At 51.5% G+C, this 11163-nt stretch overlaps 5 protein-coding genes across 5 annotated transcripts in view; 2 read left to right on the top strand and 3 right to left on the bottom strand.

The window, feature by feature from the left end:
• Positions 1-310, top strand: part of PV06_05377 (uncharacterized protein) — a gene marked incomplete at its 5' end in the record, with an annotated part of 622 nt that extends 312 nt beyond the window's left edge. The window contains one exon of the mRNA XM_016406373.1: positions 56-310. Coding sequence (XP_016264579.1) covers positions 56-273 — 218 coding nt within the window. The 3' untranslated portion in view covers positions 274-310. The remainder of the gene's footprint in view (positions 1-55) is intronic.
• Positions 311-1018: 708 nt separating this feature from the next.
• On the bottom strand, positions 1019-1805 carry PV06_05376 (uncharacterized protein; the record flags this gene model as incomplete). The annotated part of the gene is made up of 1 exon (XM_016406372.1): positions 1019-1805. One exon carries the CDS (start codon positions 1803-1805, stop codon positions 1059-1061), a length of 747 nt encoding a protein of 248 aa, XP_016264578.1. The 3' UTR covers positions 1019-1058.
• A 504-nt stretch (positions 1806-2309) lies between these two features.
• Positions 2310-5919, bottom strand: PV06_05375 (uncharacterized protein). Its single transcript, XM_016406371.1, has 2 exons — positions 5264-5919; positions 2310-5214 (listed from the first exon to the last, which is right to left on the bottom strand). The coding sequence occupies exons 1-2, from the start codon at positions 5657-5659 to the stop codon at positions 2764-2766; spliced, it is 2847 nt and encodes a 948-aa protein (XP_016264577.1). The 5' UTR covers positions 5660-5919; the 3' UTR covers positions 2310-2763.
• A 2500-nt stretch (positions 5920-8419) lies between these two features.
• PV06_05374 (uncharacterized protein) lies at positions 8420-9842 on the top strand (the record flags this gene model as incomplete). The annotated part of the gene is made up of 2 exons (XM_016406370.1): positions 8420-8469; positions 8531-9842. The coding sequence occupies 2 exons, from the start codon at positions 8420-8422 to the stop codon at positions 9840-9842; spliced, it is 1362 nt and encodes a 453-aa protein (XP_016264576.1).
• Positions 9843-9919: 77 nt separating this feature from the next.
• Positions 9920-10982, bottom strand: PV06_05373 (uncharacterized protein; the record flags this gene model as incomplete). Its single annotated transcript, XM_016406369.1, has 2 exons — positions 9920-10707; positions 10826-10982. 2 exons carry the CDS (start codon positions 10980-10982, stop codon positions 9920-9922), a joined length of 945 nt encoding a protein of 314 aa, XP_016264575.1.
• Between the last annotated feature and the right edge of the window lie 181 nt (positions 10983-11163).

The following is an 11163-nucleotide window of genomic DNA, read 5'->3' as shown; positions in this document are numbered from 1 at the left end:
CCCCCTCCCCCCCCCGACGCACCCAAATACAGTCACGCTCTGGCGATACTTCCAGGGCCGGACTTTGCTGAAAAGCCCGACCAACTGGCAGACGACCTGTACCCTCGCATGAAGGGTGGAAGACTCAACAACAAATGGTCAGAGTCGGTCGGACGTGGCGTCATGATCTCCGGCGTCATCTTGACCCCGGGCCAACAGATGATGTTCGGTGGTGTTTTTGCCTTTGGTCCTGAAGTGGAGGCTGCGGCGAGAGCATTAAGAAGCGACAAATGATAGATGACTCTTGTTGTCATCAAATGATGAATTTACGATAATAACAATAATGAAAAGAGGGGTTAGATCGTTGCTCGTGTTCGAGTGACCCTTGACATCCGGTTCTGGGGGGTTGTGAACAATGGAACATATGTGTTTGTGTTAGGGGCATATGACAGTGTACCTGCGAAGGACAACTCTTTCAAAACCATGTGAAGCAAAAGGAATATGCAAACTACTTGGAATTCAACTCCGCTGTTGATCGATTGGGCTTGTGAACTTGTACTCAAATATAATAACCGTGTGATGAGGAATTTTATCACTATATCTAGCTACATGTACACGTATATGGCCCAAGTACAGTGTATCTTTCAACGCCTGACCAAAAGCCATGATACAGAGATTGTAACTGGAAATGCACTATCCAATAACGACAGCACACATCCATGATTGAATACCTAAGTATAGTATTGAAGGAAGCCTATCTCCGTCTCCTTTTTTAAGTCTACGTTGTATGACAATGTCTCGATTGGATTTCTATAAATGCATTGCCAAAGCCTCTCCGTCTAACAGTTCTAATCTAGTTCTACTCTACCAACCAGCCAGCCCAGATCTCTTCTATCTTTCTAAAAAAATATCTCCGTATATACACAAGCACAACGCACCCACACAATGCCTCCTGTACAACTCTACTCTGTACGTTACTCTGCCGGGATATGGCGGTCCCCCTTCCACCTTGACTCCCCATTCCCTCCTCATATCTCCTCCCGTCTCCCGCCGTCTCGTCTCGTCTCGTCTCAATGATGTCAAATCTTCGCAACTCGCCTCGTCTGCGGTGTCTTTCCATGTTTTAGAGCGATAAACACTGACGTTCCCTCTGTGAGTACCGTTCCCTCACCGTCCTCCACGACAGCCTTTGCGTAAGTCTTCCTTCCTTCAATCTTCTCGACCCAAGTCCTCACGAGCAAGACTTCCCCTGTCGGCACGGGTCGCTTGTATCGGATGGTCAATTCGCCAGTCATGACGGCGGCGGTGGTATCCGAAGAAGTCAACGGTACCATTGTCACTTTTGCCTTTCCAGGAGGAGGAGCGACCTCGGTGACCGAAGCCCTCAGGTGAGCCTTGATCAAATAACCCATCGTCTCGTCTATGACTGCGGCCACAAATCCACCGTGAGCCACACCTGGGAAACCATTCACTCCTGAGGCGGTGGCAAGGAAAGCCCTGATTTCTTCGACGTTGGAAATTCTTTGGTCTTGTTGTTGAGGTTTTGTTGAGCCATTCGACTCTAGCCCTGACTCTAACCTTTCATCGTTGCCATTCACCCTCCGTTCTTGATACAAACACGCCACGATCGTATTGTCCGTCGCCAGCGTACGTGTAAAAAAATCCCCTCGAGTGTCGGGCGAAGGTTGCCCGAACCTCGAAGGTACCGTGGAGTATCTCTTGTCTGAGAGGAGCCTGGCGCACCAAGGTACGGAATTGAAATAGGCGTATTGTTGGTCCGACAGGTCAGGGACCGCCGTGTCCGTCGGGTCTACCATTGACCCCATTTTGTATGTTTGTAGCCCTTTTTTTTCTTGTTCAGACTTTTCTACCCAAGTCAAGATCTCTGAGGCACCGTAGATGTTTCTCGGAGAAACCAAGACACGAGTACTCAGAGAGGTATACAATTCCACGAGTAGCCGAATCGATAACCAGAAAGGGTAGAAACCGTGTTTGGGGACAAGTGCCGAGGTACAACTGAACGGCTTGTCTCCCACTGGTACGAACTCCGTAATAATGCAATGTGGGATAATACACCGTCTCCCTATGCAAATGAATATCGCGCACAGTTCACATTCTGTCTACTCATTGCATGGCAAGAAACCCTTTCATACCCTTTCAATGATACAATACTACAGTGTAAGTAAAAGGTAGGTAATTTCCATACGGAGTATAAAGTACAGAATACGAGTACATTTTTGCTTTTTCCCTCCTCTCTCAAGACTCTCCAGGAGCTCGGCGCTTCAGGTAGAAACATACTGTACGACCCAACAACAACGAAAAGATGACCACGAAAAACGAAACTAGAGCGAACCAAAACCGAGAGAACGACCACAACACGAGACTCGGTACAGAGTGTACCGATTTTGAAAAAAGGCAGCAAATTGCGCGCCCCCGAAAGGTAATATTACGAGGACGTCCTCAGACACACAAAAACAAATCGAGGTTCTTTGGGACCATGACATATCAAACAATTAGAGACAACAATAACAAAAAGAAAGAGGCATCATCGCCGAACAGATCAACATGTGGGAAATCACCATCCTTGTCCGGACCAAGAATGAATTCCCACACACACATACACAGAATTCCCCTGCTGCCCATACCCTGCCCTCTTTCGGAAAAGAAACAAGAAAATCAAAAATTCGCTTCTCAACGCCAAAAGCTCCATGCAAGACTCCCTTTCCCCTAAAAGTTCCATACTGAAGGGATATATATATAGAGAGATTCAGAATTTCCATGACTTCATGCTTCGATCACACGGCTCAAGACCGCACCGCGACCAGAAGGTGGCTGCTTAATGTTGTCGTCATCACCCTTGACGCTGCCTCCGCCAGTGACGGCAGCGGCCGCGTGTGCACGTTCGGCATCGTCGTCTTCAACGATCTTTGTCCTGTCTGGACCTCGGGTGTTTTGGTTCAGACTCTCGCGAGCAGTGTAGTTCGTAGGAGCCGTGCTCGCCATGCTCAATGCGGTGCTGGATCGCTGGTGCACTAGGTCTGGTGTTGGGGGGATTGAGCTGCGCTCACTTTGGGGGGTCAAGTGGCCGGTACCCGTGCGAGAGTCGGTGGCGAGGTGCTCCACAGGTGACAGATTGCCACTGTCTTCGCGTGAGTGGCTTGTGGAAGGAGAGATGCCAGATTCAGAATGCGCGCCCTGCTCCTGGTCTTCCTCCTCACCTTCGACCTCGGCGGCCTCATTGGCAAGTTGAAGGCCTTCGACGGCAGCAGCACATTGCTCGCTGATGTTGCGGATGATGTCGGCAATAGCGTCGGTCTTATCGCGCAGATGTCGATCGGCGACATCGGACATGCTGAGTCCAGAGAAACGTTTGCTGAGGCGCTTGCTGGTGGCGAGGAGCTTGTTCTCCATTTGAGGAGTAACATCTTGACCATCAGCAGATACCGCACGCGACGCACGCTTGGAGGAGCGGCTGGTGACATTTCGAAGCCTGTCAGTGGGTTCTTCGACTGTATCCTCTCCCTCTTGCTCTTCTTCCTCTTCCTCTTCGTCCTCGTATCCCTCCTGGATGTAGTCAGCCAGCTCGGAAGCAGAGCCGATCGATCGGACAATGTGTTCCATGTGGTGAGTTTGACCAGTGATGAGGGAGCGGAGATGGAGAACCACGCGTTGAGCTTCGTCTCGTTGTCTCTGGAGTGTCTGGTTGGTGTGTTGGAGTGCGGCGATCTCTTTTCGGTTGCGAGACCGTTCCTTCTCAAGGTCTTCTGCAATGCCTTGCTGGAGGACAAGAGCTTCGAGGGCATTGTCACGCTGTCGTTCGGTACCAGACAATCTCAGAGCAAGACGAGCAGCATCATCCTTCTGCTGGTCAATGAGACCGGTGAGTCTGCGGTTCTCACGCTTGTGGGATTCAATCTTGACACGCAGTTCAGCCAACTCCTTGTTGAGGGACTCGACGAATGCTTGGAACTTCTGGAATTGAAGTTTCCATGTCTCAACTTCTTGTTCAAGGTAGTTGTTACGTTTAGCAACCTTGGCAAGCTCGGTGTCCATGCGTCCTTTGAGGTTGATAAAGTCTTGCCATGCCTCCAGGGCGTCGCGGGAGTATTGGTTGCGTTCGCGCACAATTTCGTTCATATGTCTCATGGAGATCTTGGTCATGAGTGGCTTCTTCATCGAGCCATTGAACAAGGCCTTGACACCGGTGTTGCGGCCAAGCTTCTCACAAACGTGATCCATAACCGCCATGATGGAATCTTGATTCCACCATGAAGGGTCCTGAACGCTTTCGACTTCACCGCGAAGGACAATAATCTGACCAGCAGGAATGAGCTTGCCGCCTCCGTAGGCAGATTTGAGGTGCTGTGGAACACCACTGATTTCCACATCACTGTTCAAGGCTTGGGTCAGTCTGTTGATGAACTTGGTACGCTGACCGGCCGTGAGGACGTTCGGTGGGTGGTCGGTAATGACTAGATTGCGGTCAAGGTCGACAAGCAGAGCATCCTTGGGTGGCTGGAACAATGATCGGCATTCTGTCGTGATACCCAGGATATATGGACCAGGCTCTTGGACCATATCGCCGACATTCCTGGCATGAACGACTGGTACGTAGAGTCCACTCCATTCATAAACTCGAACACAGAATCTGATGGTTTCAGCAGCAATCGTAAGCATAGCAGGATGATGACTGGTCAGGATGATGCGTCGAGTGGGAGATACAGCCGCCTCAACAAGACCGACGATGTTTGGGATGGTCAAGCAGTTGAAGAGAGGCCACATAGCAAAGTTTTGGAACCCAGTGGGTGAAGATGGGAATTGATAACAAAGGGCATAGTCCTTCATGTCAATTCGGACGAGGTCGTTCAGTCGTGGTGCTGGGAAGCTCAGAATGCGAGAGACCTCCTCGGCATGGAACAGATTGGTGGCCTTGTTCCAGTGAATCCACATTCCTCGCAAGTAGTCGCCGAGCAGGTTATACAATGGGTAGCGGGACAAGAAGCTCAGGCAGTATGGGATCCAGTAGGTTTCGTCGGCTACATCTCTGAAGTCGGGTTCAGTCTTTCGTCGCAGGTCGCGAATGGTCTCAGCGCGCTTCTCGTCAGCTCGAGACCAGACTCGCAGAGCAATGCCATAGAGGGTATGTTGAGAGTCTTGCTGCAATACAAAGGAATGGTGAACACAGTGTGGTTGGCTGCGTCCTGTACAGATTTCAACATCGTGAGGGAAACATGCCTGTGATAGATTAGAATTTTGGAACATCTGGGCTTGACGGTAACCTTACCCTCATTGCGCTGTGCAGCGCTCGAGCGATCTCATTGTCGCTCTCGAGGCGTGGACTACTTCCCAAAATTTCCGGAAGCCAAAATTGGCCTACTGCCCCCTTCATGTGTTGAATCTTTCCAAAAGACGGGGCGGGTGCTTTGACCCATTGTGATGGTTCTCGTCCCACACCACACACCATATACGCATGGGTAAGTGTCTTTGGGGTAGGCCTATTGTTCGACTTGGCCAGAGTTGACGGCAGGGGCTGTGTGATTCGTGAGTGCAGCGACGAGGTTCTGCTTGGAACCATCGTCGTGTCGACGATTTGCTCTCTTGTGCCCGGACGGTTCGTCTCGCGAGTCTGTGGTCGAGCCATGGAAGTCATAGAGGTATGACCTCTAAGAGAGGGTCCCATTATTGCCGAAGTCGATGACGGTTGTCTACGGTCCTTTCAAGGGTTCGGGCCGCTATCAAATATGTCTGTGCCCGGGTCTGTGCCCAGGGCGTAGGTAGTGAAGGTCCTACACCTTGCGACGTACACTGGGTGTCGTTGACGTGTTGACGTGCTTTCAACCTTTTGACAGGTATAGAAAGGACGGGGAAGATGTAGAGAGGGCTGCGAAGCAGAGGAGGAGAGAAGTTTAGGTTATCACCGAAAACAGCTCAAGAAAGGACTGAGGCAATCAAATGCAAGGTACCGAGAAGGTCCAAGATTCAGGAGGCCTGCTGATACTCGAAGCGAGAGGGTGCATGCGTAGCAAGTTGGGCCCGTCGTGTCAGGCTAATCCCGGCCAAGGCGGAGAAAAGTGACCTAGGAAGATGAGGCTTGCAGGGGTCTAGAGACTCGTCTTTGCCGCATCGAGTTGCTCTTCGAATTTGCAGTTTCGCCCTTTTTGCCACAGGTCGACGGCTTGGGCGACGGTGCAAGAGCTGGCCGTGTAAATCGATGATAATCCGGGTCATTCTTTTGCGCTTGAAGCCTTCGTGTTTTTTCTGACACTTTGACAGCTGCACCACACGTTTATGATCCAGATGCGTGGACACCATCAACCGCATGGGGCGAGCTGGCATGAAAATCAGTGTAAATCCAATACCCAAAACCGCAGGCTAAGGTGCTGCTAAATGGCCTCTTACAGCCTAGCCAGGAGGTCCACCGTCGTTAAGCTCACCCAGCGCAGCAGCTTACCGAAGTACTGTTGGGCTGCCCCTGGATTGGAGGAAGGCTAAAGGCTCGATGGTGTCACCTTTGGCCTCCGTTGGCCCCCTGTCTGTCTGATTGACTCCGGTCGGTATCCCAGCGGACCAGATTGAAGCTCAATCTGATGGCTACTTGTACAAGGGTTCAGTTCCACTCCCACTGTGATAAACTAGGGTCTTGTTTGACAGCTTGCGGATGAGGCCTCGGGCCTGGTCCATGCAATTTGCGGCCACTGAACATCACCGGCTTTGAATGCGCTGTTTTTCTCCATGCCCCAATGGTCGTTAGTAAACGAGGCCAAAGACTCTGGACTGCCAGTGGCTTGCTGGAAGCTCGTATTTGCAAGCTTCAGGGGGGTTTCTCGACGCCCGTGCGGAGGCTCTTTTCGCTATTCCATCTTTGTGTGACTCTATGTAGGCGCATGCAGGTTCTGAAGTTCATGCGAGAACGGCACACACACCGACACGTCGAGTCGCAAAGAAAAGAATAACGTGTAACTTTACGTGAAGGAAAGCAGTAAGATCTCCGAGCGCATCCTGATCCGACGTCCCTGTCGCGTGTTTCTATCCTTATCCTGCCAACGGACTTCCCGTGTTGACTGCATGAATTTGAAAAGGAGGAGCCTGCGGAGGGACCGTCGACGAGCGTTGTTGGTCAAGAATCTGCGCCTCCGTCGAGCGTTACCCTTTACCAACACACCTTTGACATAATGTTCCCAGTCTTCCCACGCGAATGATCTTATCATCATTCTCGTGGCTGTCTTACATACTCCGTACACATGCTCGGACCTAGTCCGATCGAAGCCAGTACCTGAATATGTTTCTGGAAGGAAACTACCCTTTCCCCTGGGTTATGCCAAGTGGACATTCGGGTCGGACTTGAAATATGATGAATCATGGTGTTGTACGGATACGCGGGCGCTTTTTGACATCAAGGTGTCATGTCCCGGTCATCAACATCCACATCCTGCCGCTTCTCATCTTCTCAAAAGGTCACAATGGCAAGGATACTCTATCGGGAGTTGCAGGGAAATACGAACGCCATTGCTCACATCTGCATGCGGCCAGGACGCAGGGGTTCCCAAGGGAACGTATCGCCGCTCGGAGTTATCTAAAAGGACACACTCTGCATCTCTGTTGATATTCTGAGTTTGGCGCATGTTGTGGAATATGCTTCGGATTCGGGAGCCTTCCTCATATGGAAGTCAGGAGGCATCACCGTGGTGAATGTGGACGAACTTGAGATCAGATCTGCCATGTCTGCTGCATTCTATCTGCAGGCAGTCCACCACAACCAAACTCCTTTTGACCAGGCTCGAGATCGTTATGGTAGGATTTGGTGTATTTCTAGCAAACCCCGTTCAAAATTAGAGTTATGTCATGTAGCAATAAACTTGAGTGAACAATGCCGTTCGTGTCAGTAGCTGTCGTTCCATTCCGGCGGTTTTCTCAATGCAGGTACGGAAATGCAAGGGCGCGTCTTGGTGACGCGGGTGAAGATGAGCGATTTGAAGACCTTTACGGAGTACTTCAGCCCAAGTCGGGCGCCTGGAGGCTGTCAGGACACAAGCCATGGCCAGAACAGGGCACAAGCCTTCGAAAATGTACGGAGACAGGAGGCGTTGTCGAGCCAAAACTGGATGCATGGTGGCTCTCCAAGTGGTTCTTCTCGGTAGTGTATTCAGCAGGTTGCATATGCACAATGCAAGATCAGCCTGGCCCAGTTCCAAAGAGGTCAACAAGCAATGGATGGATCCTGGGTGCCTGCAGTGTTGTTGGTGCCCAACGCCCTCAAAAGATCCCGCGCTGCCCCTCTTTGACTAAAAATCGCCTCCCCCGCAGCTAACTTTTTTTTTCTTCTAAGCGCCTCCGCATGCCTATCGCGGTGAGAATTCCACGCGCATTCTGGTCTGGACCCCGTGTCGAGTTCGCGCGTCCATCAGTATCGAGTTTGCACATTGTAACTTACTGTTCCATGATGCAGGCAGATGGAGGCGATGCAGTGCTGACTGACCTTTGTGCTATCTGGTATGATTGATCCACTCCCAGTCGCGAGGCTAACAACGAACGCTACTGACTCTGTCACCAGCCATACAAACTCGATCAAGTACACATGCCCTCGATGCGGAATACACACCTGCTCCCTCCCCTGTGTTAAACGTCACAAGGCTTGGGCACAGTGCTCGGGCATACGAAATCCTGCTGCATATCGGAAGAGGGCAGATCTAGCCACCCCTTCCTCGATCGATCAGGATTTCAACTTCATAACCTCCGTCGAACGATCCCTACAGAGGGCAGATGAATCAGCCCTTGACAAAGGCATAGATTTGGCGCCCAGTGGAGTCAAAAGGAGAGGCCCCGTCGGCAAATGGAAGTTTGATGCTGAAGTCGAAGAAAGAGGGATTCGTTTGATTAGGGCCCCTTCAGGACTGTCCCGAAACAAACAGAACAAATCACACTGGGCGGGCGGACCGAACAAATGTATTCTATGGACGACAGAATGGGTATTCCATGATGGCCAGCGGAAAATCACCAACGTCAGGGAGACGAGGACAGTTGCGCAGGGCTTTCTCGCAGTATTTGGCCGAAAGACCCTTGATCGGAAGAGAAAACGAGACGTCGATGAAACAGACACTGCTGCAGGCTCACAACATGAGACTGCTGCCACACGGCAAGACCCTGCAACCGAAGAGTCTGCCAACTTAGAAACTCAGAATACTACCATCACGACAGCACAGCATTTGCTTGATGCCAAGGGAGATCTTGGATCCAACGAGTCTGTTGAAGATGATGACACAATATATGGAGATGAAGAAACTCCTCTCAACACTTCCGAGGGTCTAGAAACGAAAAAGCAGGCAAGTCAAGTTGCACACGCAACGCCGGGCGAGGATCCCCTGAACAACAAAGAGGATTTCGCTGTGGAAAAGTCTCTCGACGATGAGGCGCCCCATCCCATACCAGCTTCTGCGGACGATGCCGAACCTCAAATGCCAGCCGGAGAAGAGTCGTCTCTTGCCCAAGAAGAATCACTTGCTTCAAACATACCCGAGGACAACCTCTCACAGCTCTTAAGCCACCTTCACTTCTACCTCCTGAGGCCAAACACAGCCAAATACAAATGCTTGATACCCATTGCCCAAGTATCTACACTGAAAGATGCCCTCTCCGGCAAAACCTTACTCGAGTTTCCAACATTCTACGTTCGGGAAGAACCCCCCGATTCGTTGCCCGAGCCCTTCATTAGCGAAGAAAAGTATACCCAGCTCTACGGTTCAGAAGTCCCCATCAGCTTGCCAACCTACGCGGCCCCTGACGATACCGGGTCTCAGAAGAAGCCACTACCGGATATTGACGAGAAGAAAGTGCTCGAAGTCCTACAGCAAGATCTCACGGGATAGGGGTTTTGAGGGTCTAACATTGTACGTGATCGAAGTTCATAAAAGCTACTTGGTACTCGTACTTGTTGCATTCATACCTATGCCAACTTTCCTGGCACAAACGGATGTCCTGCACTGAGACCACCGCAGACTGCCCAGGCCTGGCCGTTGACATAACTAGCTTCATCACTTCCCAAGAACAGCGCGACGCGCGCAACTTCATCTGCCACGGCACCACGTTGCAATGGATTCAGCTGTCCGATCTTCCCCTCGGTCCCTCTACTTCTGGCTTGGTCATACATGGCCTTGGTCATGCCCGTCTCAATCACACCGGGACACAGGGCATTGACCCGCACACCCGTGCCGGCCAATTGATACGACATTGTCTGGGCGATCGACACCACAGCCGCTTTACTGGCCGAGTAGTCTGTCCCGCCAGCATTAGACCTCAACCCGGCCACGCTCGCCGTGCCAATGATACTCCCGCCGGGATACTTTTTCTCGGCGCCGGTCTTTTGCATCGCAATCGCCGCGTACTTGGCACAGAGGAAAACCCCGACCGTGTTGACGCGCAACGTATTCATGAAGGCGTCGGCGCTGACGTGCTCGAACGTGTTGGGCACGCCGGTCACGCCGGCGTTGGCGAACATTACATCTAATCTTCCGTAGCGCTGAATGGCTTGATCCACCACCGATTTGACCTGTTCTTCGTTCCCGACGTCCATTTTCACCGCATGCACTTCGCAACCGGGGTACAACTCGCCCATTTCACGCTTGTGTGTCTCCAGATGTTCGGTCGCGTAGTCACATATGTAAACCGCCCTGGCACCGTTGGCGGCGTACTGGTGAGCCGACGCTCTACCGATGCCTATTGGGGAATTGCATCCTACACAAGGAGCCGTCAGTAGAGGACAGACCAGTCGGCGTGTGTCTTATTTGAAAAGGATGGCATGGGTCGTGGCGAAGAAGTGGTTCCCTTCTCTTTCTGATCAAGTAAGACCTACCTGTGACAATGACAACCTTCCCTTTTACTCTTTCCCCCGTCGAAGGTCCTGCGACGTGACGAATGCGGGGGATGTTTTCGAAAGTTCCTTCTGAAGGGACACCCTCGACGAGTTGTTGCGAGAGTGCAGCGAGACGTCGTTTGGGTACCGCTGTCATTGTAGGGGCCACGGCGGAGAGGAGATGGTAGATTGGAGCAAGCTCAGGATGGAGCAGAGAGGGTGTTTTCCAAAGGTGAGGCAGTAAGGTGGCCGAGGAGTGAGGTAGGTGGTGAGGAAGTGATCTGTGGACGAGAACGAAACGGCGGTGATTTTTTGTTCCTAGTCTCTAAAATCTTGTG

Source organism: Exophiala oligosperma, assembly GCF_000835515.1.
Source record: "Exophiala oligosperma strain CBS 72588 unplaced genomic scaffold supercont1.4, whole genome shotgun sequence".
Lineage (NCBI taxonomy): Eukaryota > Fungi > Ascomycota > Eurotiomycetes > Chaetothyriales > Herpotrichiellaceae > Exophiala > Exophiala oligosperma.
This window is presented reverse-complemented; position numbering and strand designations above follow the sequence as displayed.

Excerpts from the sequence above, each read along its gene's own strand:
- PV06_05375 (XM_016406371.1), bottom strand. The coding sequence starts at position 5,659 with ATGGGACCCTCTCTTAGAGGTCATACCTCTATGACTTCCATGGCTCGA. Across the intron at positions 5,215-5,263 it reads CGCTGCACAGCGCAATGAGG|GCATGTTTCCCTCACGATGT; the intron begins GTAAGGTTACCG and ends AATCTATCACAG.